The 19,931-nt window shown below is 39.0% G+C and overlaps 1 protein-coding gene across 2 annotated transcripts in view; it reads right to left on the bottom strand.

Annotated features, from left to right (window-relative positions):
• CDH7 (cadherin 7) overlaps positions 1-19,931 on the bottom strand; it is a 128,586-nt gene that overhangs the window by 15,006 nt on the left and 93,649 nt on the right. For both annotated transcript variants that reach the window (XR_006195385.1, XM_042911057.1), the window contains exons 8-11: positions 16,085-16,221; positions 15,162-15,283; positions 14,390-14,507; positions 11,069-11,320 (exon numbers count right to left, since the gene is read on the bottom strand). Coding sequence is in view for 1 of the 2 variants with exons in the window: in XM_042911057.1 (XP_042766991.1) it covers positions 11,069-11,320; positions 14,390-14,507; positions 15,162-15,283; positions 16,085-16,221 (629 nt within the window). In the remaining variant the exon portion in view is untranslated. The remainder of the gene's footprint in view (positions 1-11,068; positions 11,321-14,389; positions 14,508-15,161; positions 15,284-16,084; positions 16,222-19,931) is intronic.

Raw genomic sequence — 19,931 nt, 5'->3', positions numbered from 1 at the left:
TTGTTAAAGTGAAAAAAAAAAACATATTTTGGTAACACGTTAAAATTATACTAGTTTGTTAATAGCTCATTCAATTTGTTGTTAGCATTTATTTCAGGTGTTTCTTGTTATTTTTACTAATGAGGCTACTCCCTGAAAGTTTAAATTGACGTAGTTCACACTTGTGAACCATAACCTACGTCTTCGGACAAAATAAAGATTCAAAAATACTAGAAAAATCTTAATTGCGTACGATCTTGACGTACGCTACTCTAAAATTTTATGGCCAAATGATGCATTGAACAGCAAAACAGCTCTTGCACTACAATTATTACTGTGTCTATTAGGTGTAACTGAAAAGTGACCTACTTTAAATGGAAAATCTGCTAGTATAATCTATATCCACATTCACTAATTTGTAAATGCTTATTCTATCCATGTGCGAGTAGAACTTAGCCCTTCGATAACTACTTTTTAACTCTTCACTGTCTTTTGATCCTCTTGATTTGCACCACTATTACTGAAAATCTGTTACATGTTCTCTATTTGGCACTAATTACGTTTCATGAATTTTCATTTAATTTGGTGGCTTCAGATCAGAAACAACCATGACAGAGAAACATCTTAGTTCTTTTCAGCATCACTTCCAAGTTCCCACCACTTTTTCCATGCCTGGAACTCCCCCAGAGCTCCATACTCCCACCACAAAAAAATAGGTCATTAAGTGACAGTTTGCTAAGCAATGATTTATCTTCAATGGCACTCAATTTTATTGACTTCTTTTTTTTTATAAAAGCAGCCTATTTCATATTTCCACATTCTTATATCCTAATTGCTCTGAAACCAGAGAAATCTGAATTTTTCTGTTATCTCCAAGACTAAGGTTACCAATGACCTTGACGGTTGCCCAATCCAGTGGGCACTAGTGAGCTCTATGTTTACATGGCATATCTATCATATGTGAAGTAGAACTTCAATGCAGAAACATGATATGGGTGAGTTTTTTGTTTTAATACAATGTTACAGAAATTCTTATAGTTAAAAAAAATCTTTTTTACTCTCTCCTCTCAAATCATGGTTTGTTGGTAGCTGATCTTCTCTAGGGTAATACTTATGGTAAATCTTCCTCAAATTCTGTACTTGGCTTCTTCCCTTTTCATCCAATACTCTTTCTACATGAGCTCAGTGAAACCCAAGAATTCGACTACTTTCTATATATGGCGATTGGTGAGTTCTCTGACATATAAACCTCCCATCTGTCTCTCTAAATGAATCAGATCATATTCATAAATGACCGCTTGTGATTTTTATGAATGAAAATGTATGGGTTGCTTGGACTATGGTAAATACTTCTTATATGGCAATTATAATGTTTTAATGTTACCATCACTTAGCTTACACCTTTCTGTACAAATGTCTCTCTTCAGGTTTAAACCTGTTTACTTTAATCTGTTTCATATTTTGTGCTCTTTTCTCAGAAAGATCCCCGAACCCCAAACTAGAAACTTCCAGGTCGTCTTTGCCCTGAATTTCACTTCCTCCCTGTATTTACCTCTTGCTCATTCCACCACTGTAATGAACCAATTATTATATAGTGTAACTCCTGGAATGTACCTCAAATCCTGTCCCTAAATCCACATTTACACTGAATCCCTGCCCCTATTGACTGAATATGTGGGCTTATATAAAATATTTTACTTAGCCCTGCCTCAGTTTCCTCCTCTCCAAAATGGAGATAATAGAATCAACTCATAAAAATTATCTTATAGTAACTTTACAAAGATTACGTTTATAAAGTCTTAAAAATATATACAGTAAGCACAATAATAGGTGATATGTGTTAAACTACTATAACAAAGTCTTATGCAACATAACGCCTGTATCTCTGGGTCTTGCTAAAATTTGAGTCCTATAACTTGCACACTAAAAGCAAAAGCAAATTTTACTTGTACTCATGTGATTTTGCTAACTCCCTATTTATTTAGTTATTTGCTATCTATACTATTCTATTTATTGGATGGTAAAATAGAGACACCAGAACGATTCTCGAGAAGCTTAACAAATGTGGCAAAGACAGGAAAGTGAATAGGACATGTTAAATACTATTCACAAATTCATCCCTAAAGGAATTTCCTCCTACCTTTGCTCTATTAGGCCCTGGGAATACACTGGATTAAAAGAAAGGTTAAGATCAGTACTCTCAAGGTGTTCTTAAATTTGAGCAAAGCAAATAAACAGATGTACCAATTGTGATAACTGATCTAAAAGAAATACACAGGTTTCATGACAAGGAATTGCAGGTGTTTGTATAGCTTGCCTGGGGCACCCCCTGCTCTGGCTTCAACTCTCGGGTCATGGTGCCCCAAGCATGGCACGCCCAGGGATCCCCCCAGCTCACATCTGCTCTAGCTTCAGCCATCCCACTAAGGCAGCCCCGACATGACGTGACCAAGGATCCCCAGTTTCCCAGAAAATCAAAAACTAAAGTTCACCACCACTAAAACAGACTTCCAAAGAAAGTTAAAATGTCTTCTTTAAGGCATGCCTGAGTGGCTCAGTCAGTTAACCATCCAATTCTTGATTTTGGCTCAGGTCACGATCTCACGGTTTGTGGGACTGAGCCCCATATTGGGCTGCTGACAGTGTGGAGCCTGCTTGGGATTCTCTCTCTCCTACTCTCTCTGCTGCTCCCTCACTCACTCTCTTTCTCAAAATACGCATTAAAAGAAAGGAATTAAAAACAAATTTAAGTGGAAAAGGCCATAACTAAAAATTAGAAAATATATGAAAGAAAAAAATCTCACCAATGAAGGCAAATAATACAGGTAGTGAATCAGCCACTTAAAAATCTAGTATGAAAATTAAAAAAAACAAAAGGATGTAAAATATGTTATCAGCAACATAAAATGTGTGTGTGTTGGGGGGAGTACAAATGTACTTTTATTTTTATTAATATTTTTTAAAGTTTATTTGAAAGAAAGAGCAAGAGAGTGCATGAGCAGGGGAGGGGAAGAGAAAGAGGGAGAGAGAGAGAATCCCAAGGTTCCACACTGTCAGCACAAAGCCCAGTGAGGGACTCCATCCCACCAATCATGAGATCATGACCTGAGCTGAAATCAAGAGTTGGATGCTTCCCTGAGCCACCCAGGGCCCTCAAATGTCATACTTCTGGAATGCATTGGAAATGAAGCAACTATCAGCTTAAAATAGACTGCTATAACACTGGTGTATGTGAAACACATGGTAACCAAAACCAAACCTATAAAAGAACCTAATAAAACAAAAAACTACAACAGGGGTGCCTGGATGGCTCAGGCAGTTGAGCGTCCAACTTTGGCTCAGGTCACGATCTCGTGGTTCGTGAGTTCGAGCCCCATGTCGGGCTTCCTGCTGTCAGCGCAAGCCCACTTAGTGCCTCTGTCCCCATCTCTCTCTGCCCCTCACTTGTTCATGTTCTCTCTCTCAAAATAACTAAACATTAAAAAAAAAGATTCTCTTTATCCCTCTCTGCCCCTCTCCCCACTCTCTCAAATAAATAAATAGATAAAAAATAAAATAAAAATGGGTAGAAAACTTGAATAATTTTCTCAAATGACCTACAGATAGCCAGCAGGCACACTAAAAGATGCTTAACATCACTAATCACCAGGAAAATGACATTCAAAACCATAATAAGATGACCTCACACCTGTCAGATTGGCAACTGTCAAAAAAAACCAAAAAATTGTTGGTAAGGATGTAGAGAAAAACAAACAAACTTTATACACTGCGAGTGGGAGTGCAAACTGGTGCAGCCATTACAGAAAACAGTCTGGAGGTTCCTCAAAAAGTTAAAACCACCGGAAGATGGAGCAAATCCACTTCTGGGTCTTCATCCGAAGGAAATGAAAACACCAATTCAAAGAGACACATGTCTTGAGGAACCTCCATATTGGAAGTGTTCTCTCGCACAGGAAAAAAAAAAATACACACACACACACACACACACACACACACAATGGAATGTTCAGCCATAAAAAGAATTACATCCTAAATGGAAACAGACTCGGTGGGAACAAAATGTTGGTTATGAGTGGGAAGTGACTGGGAGGTGGACAAAATAGGTGAATGAGACTAAGTGGTATAAATAACCCTTCAGTTAGAAATTAAGGCATGGAAATGTACAGGGGATGCAGTCAATAATTTTGTAACAACTCTACGGTGATATACAGTAACTACATTTATCATGGGGTTCACTTCATAGAAACGTATCAAATCACTATAATGTACACTTTAATAGGCCACTGTAGGTCAAGTATACTTCAATTAAAAAAAAAAAAAGAATCTGGTTGTGAATGGCTCTTAATTTAATCAGTAGGTGAGGACAGTCCCCCTGAGAAGGTAACACTGAGTCTGGACATAAAGGGGCGTGTGAGCCCAGTAGGCGAAGGGATTCAGGAAGAATTTCTCAGTAACAGGGTGCCATGTTTGAAATGGATGGAAAGGCAGCTGTGCATCTCTTCCTACAGGCTGAGTGAAGGCTTAGCCTGATACCTTCAAGAGGCAAGCAGGTGTCAGAACATGTCTTGCTTTGTGGGCCATGAGAACCATTTGGGTTTCATGTAGGTACATTTGACGCTTCTGAAATGTTTCAGGCAAAGAAATAATTTATGTTTAAAAAAGTGAAATGATAGGAAAAATACAGGGGTACTAGTGCAGTCTGGTGATCAAAGGCGGATGTCACTGCAAGTGACATCTAAGCTAAGATCTAAGGGATGAGAAAATTCAACTTGTCATTTTGTCTGGATCTATGTGCTGTAGAATAAGAGATATATGCAGATGCTCAGTAATAGGCGGCTAGAATTTGAACTTGTACTTATGAACCCACTCTATTATTTATAGTCACAAAGAATAAATGAAGATTTATATGTGATAAAATCCCAGCATGTGATTGAGGTAAATTAGCTATCAACTATAGCATTTTTAACTAAAATTTGAACTGAATTTTAACAACAAATGCAGTATCCTTGAAATGTCTGCTGCAATATTTTCTCTGTCTTTAGACAGATTTGGAAAATCATATATTCGGATTTATTTTTTCTTGAGCCCTTATAGATCTTGGGATTACTACACTGAAAATAGAATTTAAATATTTTAAATGTGTGCCATATCCACTTTATAGAAAAAAATAGGCTGGATTTGGGGAAAAAATGCCTTAAAATCATATCATCTTTTTTTTTAATTTTTTTTTAACGTTTATTTATTTTTGAGACAGAGAGAGACAGAGCATGAACGGGGGAGGGTCAGAGAGAGGGAGACACAGAATCTGAAACCGGCTTCAGGCTCTTAGCTGTCAGCACAGAGCCTGACGTGGGGCTCGAACTCATGGACCGCGAGATCATGACCTGAGCCGAAGTCGGCCGCTTAACCGACTGAGCCACCCAGGCGCCCCTAAAATCATATCATCTAAGGAAATGGGAAAATCTGGGTCCAATGGAGATACTACTTACGGATAAAGACAAAAGTAAATCAAACATTCTTTTCCACTAATGAGTACATTAAAATCGTCCATGGTCTAATTCAACAGGAGGGTATGGAACACCCTCTACATGTCATATCAGCATTTTATGAGATGCTACATATATAATGATTAAATAATGCTCAGCCCCTGCCTCTAAAAGCAGGAATCTACTCGAGGAGATAGACAAACTAATGAAACAGGTGAGTCAGCCTTGCAGGATGCTCTTGTATAAACAAGGTGCTATGGGGTATGCAGGAACAGTACCCAAAGTCGACTCCAATGCAAAAAAGGAGAATGGTGTTCCAGGCAGAAGGAGCAAGTCATTTAAGAGTAGGTAAGGCAAATCACGAGGAGTCTAAGAGCAGCTCTGCCATTTGGCTGAAGGTTGAACTGGGAGGGAGCAGTAAGGTCACAGAGTCTGTGATTTTTGTCTGTAGACAATTGGGAGCCATGGACATTTTATTTTATGCTGGGCTGTGTCACAGTCACATTTGCTTTGCAAAACATTACTCTGCCTGGGATGTTGACAGATTGGCATCTGGTAGAGACTGGAATGACTGCCATAATCCAGAAGGGCGACGATGGGCCCTGGGCAAAATCAGGTGCAACATCAAGGCAGAGAATAGCATAGATTCAAGGATCAATAAAGTAAAATTCATATTTGGGGATACTGATTGGCTGTGGGGCATGGTGATTGACTGTGGGGCATGGAAAAGAAAGAAAAGGATGACTGATTCCCCTCAAAAAAAAAAAAACATGGAAGTAGGGACTAAATTGGGAGGAGAGGTAAGGATATAGGAAAACTGTTCAGGATTTAATAATTCTATTCGATTGCTAATGCCAGCAGTCCGTTAGAATAATGACTGTGCCCACCTAGAGTTCTGCAAATCACCTGCACAAAAGAGACATTGTTTTCCATGTCTCAAGAAAGGGAAACATTTCATTATAACTCAAACCAAACTTCCCATTACTTCCCCAAAAGTATCACAGAGGCCTCTCCATTAAGTGTGCAAGTTGAGTCTCAAGATAGCGATAAAACTGACCTAAGTAAAGTGAATATCGTGTGTACAAAGACAACTGGTATACTATACGTTTTGGTGATAATGCAGTATCATCTCAAATTTATCATACACAATTCTCAACGCGTTCTCTCAAGGTTGGAAGTAATTGGAAGATCCTGTAAATTAGACACTCAGAGGTAGCCAAAGAAGCGATAAAGCTGCTGTGTAAAGCAGATCAAAGATTCTGCTGGCTCTAATTTGGCAGTACGTGGGCTGCGATACCCACAGATCTGTAGGCATTTCCCAGAGACACACGAGTCTTTCACATGGGAAAACACACAGGGAAACATGCCTTATAAAGGACATTCAGAAGCCAGGCCCGCCTGTGTCTGAGTCCTGGCTCTGACACCTTATAACTTTGTGCATGTCTCCTCCAATTTAGAGTTTTCTCATATAAAAAAGTGGGCATACGACTGCTTACTAACACCTGCCTAGGAAATGCGTGTTATGAGCATTAAATCGGACCATGCTTGTAAAGCACATAACTAATGGCTAGCTCTTAGTATGAGCTTATTGAATGCAATTCATTTTTTACTATGCTTGCGTTTGTTTGAAAGGGGAACCATGTGCCATCGTAAATTGGCTACTTCAGTCCTTTATTATCAATAGGACTGCTGTATCAAGTACTTTTGATCATTATAGATTATGATGGGGCTCAGTCTTTTACGTAGTGCTATCATATTGTTCTCCGCATTTTTTTTTTTAGTTAGGTAATATTGTCACTTACAAAACTGGGAATATATTTTCCTGTTGAACAAAAGCATGAGTGGCCAGAATCACAGGGGAGCAAGTACACTTCAGCACTTCGTACATCAGGAAGGAAAAGTGAAAAGACGCATGACAGCTGAATGTGAAGCTGGCCATCCTGGGCACACTGGAAGAACTTGAACTTGAATTCCATGTGGTAAGCAGTGTTTTCTACAAATGTCTTATTGCACTTGAAGCTGGGCCAGTCTAACAAATCCCAATTGTGGCTGAAGAGCAAAGAGCCAGAGGGGGTGTTATAGGACTTCAATTACTTGGACCTAATGGTCCAAATAGGGAAAAACAAAACTGAATATAGTAAATTCAGTGACAGTTTTAACGTGCAGGAAAATGCACAAGCTAACAAAGTAACTGTGCAGACTAATGAAGAAACTGGCTATTACAGTCTTTGGATAGACGTGCAATAATACTGAAACCCTATTTTATTTTTTTGTTTATTTTGGAAGAGTGAGTGAGCACACACAAGCAGGAAAGGAGCAGAGAAAGGGAGAGACAGAATTCTAAGCAGGCTCTGCTCTGTCAGCAAAGAGCTTGACATGGGGCTCGGTCTCACGACCACCGTGAAATCATGACCTGAGCTGAAATCAAGTTGGATGCTTAGCCGACTGAGCCACCCAGGTGCCCCAAATCCGTATTTAAAACAACTGAAATTCTTTCTGTCTGCTCACTTCTCAAAATCCACTGAAGTAGTAAGTTAGTGTCATTCATAAAAATTTTTTTGAAGTGCTTTCAGCCTGGTTGAAAAATAAGCATATATGTCAACAATTATGAGTTTATGATCAAAATGTGTAACAATTTTGGGGCAAAATATTTAGACATTAGAATACTAAAGGATCTTGCCATATATTGGTGAAATGTTTCTACTGGCAAAATAACTGCATCTCGTTGATAACTTTCTCATGAACGTTGAATATGACCATAATCTCTCTCGTTCAAGTTGTATTCAGTGGAAGTAAAGGAAGCTTCAGGCTCTAACTGTGGGATCATGTCTTTCATTCAGAGAATTCCCACGCAAATAAGTCAGAAAGGGTGAGAACAAAGTGGGGATGGGAGAAGAGTCGGGAAAGATTTCACCCATGAAATTAAAAGGACACAGAGGTGAAGTCAACACGACCAACTTCAGACAACATGACTTTCCAATTTTAAGAAAGGACTACATATGAACATTAAACAAATGTATTTTCAAGGTGCAATTCCTTTGTAGATTAATCCAAAAATCAGTGACTGAGAATAAGGAGACCTAGAATCTTATGCCATAATCGCCATTGTTATATGAACTCCTGAAATCCTTGAACTTCATTGTACCTCACTCTCCCCCTCTGCAAAATGCAGAGGTTTGGGTTGGAATGGATTTCTGCGATGCCTTCCTGTAGGAGCATTCTGGAACCTTCAGGGCATCCCTTTCTCTCATCTTATAAGTAGCTTTAATTTAAAACCTCACTGGACCACAACATCCCTAAAGTGACCTAGATTCTCAAGGAGTTCTTCCCTATTTCCACCCTTTTACCTTTCTTTTTTTCTTGCAATATTTATTCAGAAGCCTAAAAAGGCTGAACTATAAAACCTGGTATTGAGTGTCATCTTACTTCTTGAGGTGGAAAGAATGTGTTACTTGTGCACTAGAAGCCATGATCCGTGCCAGGCTGGCTGTCCCATCCACACCACCCTCACCCCAAATACTCAGTCACATTGACTTCGGTACATACTGTGTGAAAACCTAGAGTCTACGGTTGAGGAGACAGAACCAAAAGAACATGCAAAGTCCCGACTATCTGCTTCTAAAGACTCAGGAAATAAGGCACAAAGAGACTCAGTGCTGGACAGAAATACCAGTTTTTGGACATGCTGATTACTGAGCCAAGTTCTTAAATTTTGAAGAAATCAACAAAAACCTATAAACTTACCCTAAGATATACGTATACACATACAAATCCTCATATATATTATATGCAAAAATGAAATCTAATAATACTCAATTTCACTTACCAGTGACAGCTAGGTAATGATTCTTAACTAATTAGAACCAAGCAACCTAAATTGCAAGGAACCCCTAAGTCCAAGGTAAAAGTATGTTCTAACAATGAATCAGGCTTCATTAGACAGCCTTAAAAAAAGATAATTGACTGCTGGGTATGATTAAATTCTGGGAAATCCAATTTTACCTTATTCTTTTGAAGTCCGATGTAATCTAAATGGTGTGTGATAAACTAGCCAAGTTAAGTTCAAGAAGAGTCATCCACATACCATTTACCTTTGCAATGGTTCCATCTTTTTCAAAACTGAGGCTAGTCCTTTCAATTCTCATCAGGCTTTAACTGGGAATTGCCATGTCTAATGGTTTTCTGAGACTTTCTGCCACCTGTGTGAAGTTATTTGGTTAGCTGAAGTTATCGAAAACGTAGTTTACATTTGTGTGAGATCATTGACAGTGTGTTAGTAACTAGGTCTTAGCTTAGCTCACGGGTTGGGAACTTGCTTCACCAATAACGCTTAAAAGTTACTGAATGTCCACTATGTGGTAGGCACATGACTGTCTCGTTTAAGGTTGACAATCACCTTATGGGTCTAGTTCTACTATTTTCCCCTCATAGATTAAGAAGCCAGCTTTAGAAGAATTAATGTTCCTCTGGTGAAAAACCAGTGTATGTTGGGAGCAGTAATAAACACTAGGTTTACCTAACTCCATAAATCTTGTTTTTAAAGATTACACAATGATGACTCACATCGCCAAGTTCTGCTTTTATAAAAATATATTATAAATGGGTTCACAAATTATATCAGACCCATTTACCTTAGAAAACACACAGCACGGTCTCAAATGCAATCGTAAATGCTCATTGTCCTTGCTGTGGAAAGTTACACTGTGAAAGAGAGTATAGCTAAGGAATAAACCCATTACTCAATGCCCATGTTGGCTAGCTCCCAATTTTTAAAAGCGTACTGCATAATCTCTTACAAAACTGTAATTCTAATACAAGTTGTAAATCTTACTTAACCATGTAATGAAATAATCCAGGAGAGTACAATTAAATATGTTAATTCTGGGGAAAACTGTAACTTTTGCACTGCTGGAATTACAATCTCTTTAGCTTTGTGAATAATTATAAAATATTCCTTACACCTTTTCTGAAAAGAGGGGGCATATAAAGCCAAAATTTCTGAAGTAATTTTCTCATCAAAACAATATAGAGGGGCGCCTGGGTGGCGCAGTCGGTTAAGCGTCCGACTTCAGCCAGGTCACGATCTCGTGGTCCGTGAGTTCGAGCCCCGCGTCGGGCTCTGGGCTGATGGCTCGGAGCCTGGAGCCTGTTTCCGATTCTGTGTCTCCCTCTCTCTCTGACCCTCCCCCGTTCATGCTCTGTCTCTCTCTGTCCCAAAAATAAAAAATAAAAAACGTTGAAAAAAAAATTAAAAAAAAAACAACATAGAGAAGATTCTGGTCTAAAAGATGACTCTGTAGGGTACTGTAAAACAACATGGTAAATTTGAAAAAAAAAATCATTTTTAAACAGTCCTGTATCTTCACTGCGATTTTAAAAAAGAGATTGGTATTTTTTTTTTTTTTCTGAGCTGTGTTTTAAATATACCATGGGAAAGTGTGGCCAAAGGAACATGGGTTGCTCACTGAACAAAACACAATAGAAGGGAACATTTGCGTATGTTCTCAAAAAGGTACCCAAGGCCAAAGGAAAGAGAAGGGTCACGGTCCATGCAGGGTTGGCGTGACTGCTCTCGCAGCGAAAGCACTGGAAACTGTACCCACCCAGTAACGTCAAGACACAGGCGAGGATCGCGATCAGGGCTCCGGTGCTGAGGCCGGCAGGTAGGACGTAGGCCTCCGCGTTGCAGGTCTGGGCTACCCCGTCGGCATCACAGTCACAGACGCGGATGGTGAGGGTGTTCGTGCTGCTGAGCGAAGGCGAACCACTGTCCACGATGAAGATGGGCAGGTAGTACACAGACTGCTCCTGTCTCCGGAAGCCGTTTCTCCTGGTGAGAACGGAAGCCGTGTTGTCTAGGATAAAGAAAGCAAACGTGTAACCCAAGATTTCTGGCAGACTCAGTCCTGCCAAACTGTATCCATTTAAGGGGGAGGGTGGGAGGAGGGGCGAAATAGGTGAGGGGGTTTAAGCAGTACAAACTTCTGGAAGAAACACACACACGCGCACGATGTATGTGAGTTAAGTCCTTCTGTTTGGTGTGTTTAGACTGAGCGCTATATGTTACCCAATACTGGTTCACTGTAGTACAGTTTAATACATTTACCTCATGCTATGGAGTTATGACCAAAGGGAACAGTGACAAAGTAAAACTGAATATGGAAATTTTTATTCGTCACTTACTAACTGCAGCTTTGTGAAAATTCCATGCAGTCTACCCTCTTACTTCTCTTACGTTTCGAACCACACACTTACAAAGAGGATGATGCAAATGAACAGGGTATCTTTGCAGAATCATGAGATGGCCCAAAAATCTCCACCTGTCTCAAACCCAATATAGAAACAATTAAAATAAGTCGATCCGGCTTTATCTAAGTATAGCTATCAGAGAGAAATGACACTGTAGTTTTCAAAAATCCATATCGGTGTATATCGTGACCCAGGCCCCATGTGTATAAACATTGTGTCAGTGATAAAATGGGTCATTTGGGTTTAATTTATATTCAATAGTCTATTTCATCTGAACGTTTAAAGTAATTATGAAACTTTTAACAGTGATCAATAAGTCTGTATCACATAAATGTGATTTCTAGATCAGAAATATTTTTTCTTATCTGCTAGCGGTTTACCCAACTAACTTGTCTTCATTAACTAGAGAATGTATGTGGTCCTTTAAACTTACAGCAATTAACACATAAAGGAAAATAGGATGCTAGTTTCATCCAGTGTACTTTAATATTGTATCTCCTTTCCAAGCTATCAAAAAGACATTTATCCAATGTTATCTAAGAATTAACAATGCTCTAGTGAAAGAGCAAGCTGAAATGTATTCTATCCAAATAGCACCAAACAGCAAGCTCACAGGAGACCAAAGAAATCATATATCCTGCAATTACAAATATGGCAAGAGAAACTGTTTGCTTTTTGGATTCCATCCGGTAAGTTTTTATGTAAACGAATCTTCTGTTTTAAAACGTGAATTTGAGGTGTTCATTAAAAACCCACACATGCGGCTGAAGGATATTGTTTTCAGTATGTTTCTCTATACACTTAATAGTAACGCGACGTCTGTTTCTTGGCCTCTCAACCACTCAGATGTATGTATTCATGATGTGATACACAAAGTTGTTTCAGAGTTGCTGAACGTTAATCTGACATGCCTGGCATCAGAGAGCACACTTGTGCATGCGCACACACACGCCGAATCAAGGAACACGTGCAAAAATGCCCAATACATGAGAAGGGAGCCCTGTGCTCAGGAAAGATATCATAAGATGTGTGATGTTCTCTATGCAGTTCCTATGATGGAAGCCAATATAAGAACTAATCTCCTAATTCTTACATGGTTCATGCTAGGACGCTCTGGGCTTGACTTAGGGAAGTCTTTCAAGTGTGCGTTTACTGTCCAAAAATCATGGCACTAAATGATGATGACACATGGGGGAGATACTCTCTTCTTGGAAAGGTCATAAATTCCCCTCTCTGCATTTGTGCTGGGTGAATCCAAGTGCTGAGAACTGTCCCTTGCAAATATGATTAAGTCAGAGAGTTTGGGATTACCCACATAGAGAATGTTCTTCCTTTTATGTTACAGAAGGGACAAGATAGTGTTCTCATTTAAGCAGAGGATGGAATCAGGAAAAATATTTTAAGATTGAAGTTTTGAGGTCAAACTTGGATTTTCTGCGCTAAACAGGATGGAGGTATAATGCCCACCTTCTAAGTCATTTTAGATGAGCCACTGTTTGACTAGCAAATCTGTTTCTACGTTTTGTTTTTTTGTTCCTGAAGCCTGATTCACATATTCAAGCTGAAAGAAATACATCTTCTGTATTGGTGGGGGAATACTCTTCTCGATATATCAGTTGCAAATACCCTTCTGTTAAAATAAATACCTTGAATGAAATCACCTGTGAATAGATTCAAAATTAGACAACAGAATGGTCTTCTGCTTCCCTTAAAAGTTCTTATAATTGTCTATATGTTGTGTATATGTCTCTAATTTTATATGTATATATATATATATATATATATAACTGTCTATATAAGTTGTTTATATATAATTATATATGCCTGTAAGTCTGTATATATTTATAAAATATAAATATTGTATATATATTTATTTATTTAAGCAAAATCAGAATATACTTACAGGCCTCTGTAAATATGTTTCTATAACGACACTTAGGGAACTGGTAAGAGTGTTCACCTCTGACGCAAAGAAATGAGATTGAGGATGACAGGAAATTCTTTTTTTATATTTCCTTGCATGAGGAGTAGATCTTTTAATTATCTGCATGGACTACTTTTATGTAAAAATAAAGGAATAACTGATGTTGCTATTGAAGGTATTAGGTCAAAATTGATTTATGTTGAAATCAGATTGGAAATACCAATTATTTTCCTAACGTGTCAGTTATGCCTATACAGGATAGCTTTATTGATACATTTCAGTGGCCCCTCAAATGTCTAGGACTAAAGAGAAAGGTGGACCTGCCTTTTCCCTGATTTGGATTTTGGCCGGAAGTGATTTAGCTGCTTCTTAATGACAGCAAATCCACAGATAAAAATTACTTAAAAAAAAAAATTTAAGGGCAACGAGCCCCTTAAGAGTTTATTTGAGAGAGAGAGACAGCACGAGCGGGGAAAGGGCAGAGAGAGAGAATCGCCAGCAGGCCCTGTGCCACTGGGGCTCAAACTCACAAAACTGTGAGATCGTGATCTGAGTCGAATTCAAGAGTTGGGTGCTTAACTGGCTGAGCCACCCAGGCACTCCACTCACTGCCCTTTAATTAATGTCCTTGTATGTGTAGGTATATGTGTATGTATATGTATTCCACAATCAGGATCCCTGAGCAAGAAATAGTAGTTGTTTAGAGAGTTTGTACCTGCTGCCTCCACTGGTGACCATAATAATCCCTCACCTTTGTTATCTTTCAATGAAAAGTTGTGGTTATTTGTTGCGTCAGTCGTTAAGCTGAAATAAAACTGGTGTCCATTGGATGGCTCATCTTTATCAACGGCACTGATCTTCTGGATAACCTAGGGACGGAGAAGTAAAACATGAAAATATGTTGTTGTGCTCGGCTTTGTTTTCTGTGACAGAGAAGAGCAATTCTATACCTTATAATAAACACCATCCTTCTGGAAGGAAGGAGCAGATAAGCTAATATGAACTCAATCTAAAAAGGGCTCTGAAAAACAAGCTGTGTCCTTTTCAAACGCTGTGTTTGAATTTACTTTTGTGAACCTGAGACATAAGCTGTACCAACGGATGACACCATCCCCGTAAACATTACAAAGCACTGAACAAAATGGATGAGTAGAACAAACCAGACCGAGATTAAACTACGCTTAATTCTTTGAAGTTCAAGGTACTTACGCCCTGCTGTGTAAAGTGGGGAACAGCTCAATCAAGCTTAATATGCTAGACTTCTTAAAGGAGTCAAAGCCCTCAACCATTTACCATGGCTTTTACAACGTTTATCTTTCTTCCTGAGAAATTTCATCATCCCAATTAAACCAGAGTTTTAAAGTTCCTTCAATATTAGTTTATACTACACATCAAAGTGTTAGTTTTGCTGAGACATGCTGACTATATTTTATCTTAAAGCTGACAGAATTTCAAGGGCAACTGCTGCTGGATATTTTAAAAGAAATCACAAGCTAGGAGGCTGGTGTTCTGAAAGCTCTCACCTGCCCTGGCTGGGCATTTTCACACACGGTGGTTTCATAGTCCATAGCAAATTCAGGGGCATTGTCATTGATGTCGAGTATAGTAATGGCCACATAGCCTCTTCCAACTTGAGACGGATTCTCTAATAAAGAGGAAAATGTCTTATCATTTACTCAGAGTAAAGCTGTTATTCCATTGCCATTTAACTCAAGAAAGTCCTATTAAAAATAATTAGGATCAATCAAAAGGGTTGGCCTCTCTAAAGCATGACCCTAGTAAGAAAATGACCAAACTTTGAAAGAAATCTAGAAACTTAACACTGTAGACTTCAAAGAGAGCAACAGAAAATTTGATCCAAGCATCATATATACGTACAGTATACGCATTTTTTTAGTCCTTGATAAGAAAATCATTGAAAGAATGACAAACCATGAATTTCAATGTTCTTTGAAGCTAGAGCTCAGGTGTGTAGGACTACACGTATATAATGTACACATATATATGTACATAATATGCATAACATAGAAGTGCGCATTATGTCGATGTCTTTCTTATCAGAGACTCAAATGAGTTCGACATTAATATGCAAATCTGAGTGTCTTGGCTAGAGATCAACCTACTACTTTCTGGAAGCTACTGGCCCAACTCTGTATCAGCATAAATGTAGCTTATGAAATACGACTACAAAGCAACAAGAAATCCTCTGCAGGTAACTCAGGCCCATTATTTTATAGTCCTCTCTTTTCATTAACTCTCTGAGCATTAGAAAATAAAGCTAATGAATATAAATGTATTTCACAGCTGGAAATTAAGGATTTTCAAAGTTTTGCTTAACTTGAATAAGCACGTAATATGACTCAAGTAGAAACGATAACCTCGTGACAACCCACTCTCCACTCTCAGTGTCCCCCATCCTAACTGAATACTAAACCTTGCAACTTACGGCTCTCCATTGCAAGAACTGTGATATTATGAACAGCATTTGTCTCTCGATCCAAAGATTTGGCGGTTGTAATAACTCCACTGTTGGCGTCGATATTGAAATATCTCTCCAAGTCTGTGTTTCTGTCAATTGAATACCTAATGCAACATTAAAAAAGAAGAAAAACACTTCAATATTTATGTTTGATTACCATTTGCTAAATTTATTTCATTAATTACACGGCCACTCATCAAATCCTGCTGACGCCACAATCTGTCATGTTAGTACAAATACATGCTTAGCTTAAAACTTCACCAAAGTCATACTTGGTTCATAAGTTCTTCTCAGTAATCTTTTTGATTTTCTGTCAGTAAAAAATAAACACCCTAGTATAGTTCTCTTCACAGCAGATTTGATATTATAAGTTTCAAATTTATTTTATTATTATGTTAGTTCCCCCAAATCACTTACAATAGACTTAGTAGCCCCTGCCATGGTTATAGGTCCCTCTAAAATGAAATATACACAGACATCCTGACCATTCACATAGACCTTTTGTCTTGACAACTCCAGCCAGATCTTAATCCCCCAAACTTAAAAAAAAAATCCCTCAGGATCTTGACCAGGATTCCATAGAGAAGTTTCAAGGTAGAACCCCTAAAATTACATGAATATTTTGGTGTATAGGAGCATTTTCTCAAAATATCTGCTATCCAAATATGAGTGAAAAATGTTCTACCTGCGTTCTTAATCCATTATGCTGTTATTTGTTCTGTATACAAAATTCACCCACCTCCCATTAATGACTGTCTTTAAATGCCACCCCCAAGTCATTCTAGTTGAGTAAAGGGATCTCATTTAAAAACAGACAAAACCAACAGATAAACGCATACCCAATTTAAGAAAGTATTCTATGTTTCCATAGTTCTGCAACACTATTATTAAATAGAATCATCTACTTCCAGTCTGATGTATCACAAAATGCTAGACACATAGCAAGGAAAGAGGAGGCATCAGAAAATATTAGAAAATTAACCGCAAACCAACAAATATCGTCTTTGTCCAGCAATAGTAGGTGTTTGGGTACCGAGAATGTTAGGAACTTATTTTCTGATGATTTCTATTTTCTTGATGGCATATGAAACAAGATTATCAGCTGAGAGAGCAAAGGGGTGAAGGTACTTTGAGAAGAGTAGTCATTTTTTTTAGAAGAGACAGAAATATAAATAAATATAAATACACACGCAGAGACCAGGGAATGTATAACAGAAGAGCTAAGCATTGTGGATTGATACTTTGAGATTTATGTTCATCGATTTAATATGAAACCAGTCATTCTATGTGTCTGTCTTGCTCTGTTGTCATAAAGGCGCATAAAGAGCATAGGGTTATTTTAACTGGTCACGGACAATGGACGGCGGGGGGGGGGGGGGTGTATGGACAACAGGGGCATGTACATAAGAGTGATAATAAGGAAGGCCCATGATCTATAAGTTGGTAAGGAAGAACTAAGGAAATAAGATAGACTGATTTGACAAGATTCTTATTGCATCAGTACATTATAAATCTCTTTCAGGATGCGGAATTTCTAAAGTGGAAAGTAGTGGACAAAGATTAAGATCCTCGAGGTAGATTTTCAACAGTAGCGTATATACGAGAGCTGACAAGTCACAAGTATGTTCGTGAGAATCTAGGACTAAATCAAGGCAGAAAAACAGATCACTGGAGGTAAGAAGACCAAGAAACTGAAACAGGCACAAGGCATGAGTAGGCATTTTTCCAAAGCAGATATCCAGATTGCTAGCAGACCCGTGAAAAGATGCTCAACATCACTCGTCATCAGGGAAACCCAAATCAAAACCACAATGAGATACTACCTCACACCTGTCAGATTAGCTAAAATTAACAGCTCAGGAAACAACAGGCAAGATGTGGAGAAAGGGGAACCCACTTACACTATTGACAGAAATGCAAACTGATGCAGCCACACTGGAAAACAGTAAGGAGGTTCCTCAAAAAGTTAAAAGCACAACTACGCTACAGTCCAGCAATTGCACTACTAGGTATTTACCCAAGGGATACAAAATCACTGATTCAAAGGGGCACATGAACCCCGACGTTTCCAGCAACATTGTCAACAATAGCCAAATTATGGGAAGAGTCCAAAGATCCATTGACTGATGAATAGATAAAGAAGATATTGTGTGCCTGTGTGTGTTTGTGTGTGTGTTTGTGCTTCACCTTCCTCTTCATGACTGCCCTTTACTTAAAATCTGAAAACTCTCCTGCAGGTCCTCTTATGTTCTTTATATAAAACTCTTTTCCTTTGCAAATTTATACAGTCCCATGGCTTAAATAACTTGTGTATTTTTGATTACTCCAAAATTCACATAAAATCCTCTTGGCCCACTAGATTTATATATTGAATTGCCTGCTTAATGTCACCACATGGATAGACGACATGAACTGAGATGTAACATGTCCCAAGTGATGTTGTAACTGCTACAGTCTCCCAAGCCCCTACTTCCCCTACTCTTTCTCCTCCGAGTAAATGACACCACCAGTCACTTGAATGTTCGATCAGAAAATCTAGAACTGGTCAGTGACTTGTTTTTCTCACTTACTCTTGCATCCAGCTTCTCAGCAACTTCCAAGTACAAGCAGTTCCAATGGCCATACACTGTAGCCTAGATTCTGCATTATTTTACTCCTTATCAACGTATTAGGAGAAAACTAACAAATTGCTCTCCGAGGCTAAGGCGGAGGGAGTCAGAGCAGATGTGGGGAAAGAATGAGCTGTTGGCTTGAGATTGAAGGTCTTGGCAAGGACACAGAGGACACGGGTTGTCCAGAACACTCCGGGTGGTGGTCATACTTCTTCATCACAAGGACTTGGGATCACTGAGGATTAAAGGGGTTTCTTATTTTCAGGGGCGCCTGGGTGGCTCAGTAGGTTGAGTATCCGACTTCGGCTCAGGTGATGATCTCACAGTTTGTGGGTTCGAGCCCCGCATCAGGCTCTGTGCTGACAGCTTGGAGCCTGGAGCTGCTTCGGATTCTGTGTCTCCTCTCTCTCTGCCCCTCCCCTGCTCATGCTCTGTCTCTGTCTCTCAAAAATAAATAAATGTTAGTTCTTTTAAAGGGGTTCCTTATTTTCAACCAGTCCTTCCAGGCATACAAAAACCTAGATTTTATATAGGAGACATTCACTACGATATAAAGTTACCTAAGAAAAGCAGCCCCTCAATCAAGAGAAGTAATGATTACATGGGCATTTTTTAAGTGAGAGGTGCCAGATGTCTCTCAGGAGGACTGACTGAGCCAAAAGAAAAGGAAGAGCCTAAAGAAGTTCAGAGGAGCACCTTGTACAGGTCTGGACCCACGGGCCAAGGCCCTGAGATGTTCGATGGCCCGAGTCAATTAGAGGCTGAACAGAAAGGAAGGGGATAGGTTGTTTCTCTAATCACAAACTGAAGTGCATGTCAGTGCATCTCCTCATGCTGTTAGTGGTGTTTGGACTCACGATGATCCCTCTACTCTCTGCAAATGACAGCCTAAGAAAACTTGGCCTCTTTCAATGCATGTTGGAGGAACCAATGAAAGAGATCACTTCTGTGATCTGCCGTAGTTAAAGCTTCTGCTCTATCCATTTATTAGGCAGGCAGCTTGAAATCTCACTGTCCAGCCTCAGTCCTTTTCTTGAGAGCTGTGAACTGCTCCAGACTCCTGCAATGTCTTGAACTCAAATTCAGTAGATTTAAAGCAGATCCAGCAGCCTTTCCCCAAAACTATCAGTTCTTCGTAACTTTCCCGTTTTCGGAACGAGCTGAGTATTTAAAGCAGAGTTGACGTTTTTCTCTGAATCCTC

The sequence above is a fragment of the Panthera leo genome, chromosome D3 (assembly GCF_018350215.1).
Source record: "Panthera leo isolate Ple1 chromosome D3, P.leo_Ple1_pat1.1, whole genome shotgun sequence".
Taxonomy (NCBI): Eukaryota; Metazoa; Chordata; class Mammalia; order Carnivora; family Felidae; genus Panthera; species Panthera leo.
The sequence above is the reverse complement of the archived record's forward strand: the minus strand, read 5'-3'. Positions and strand labels throughout refer to the sequence as shown.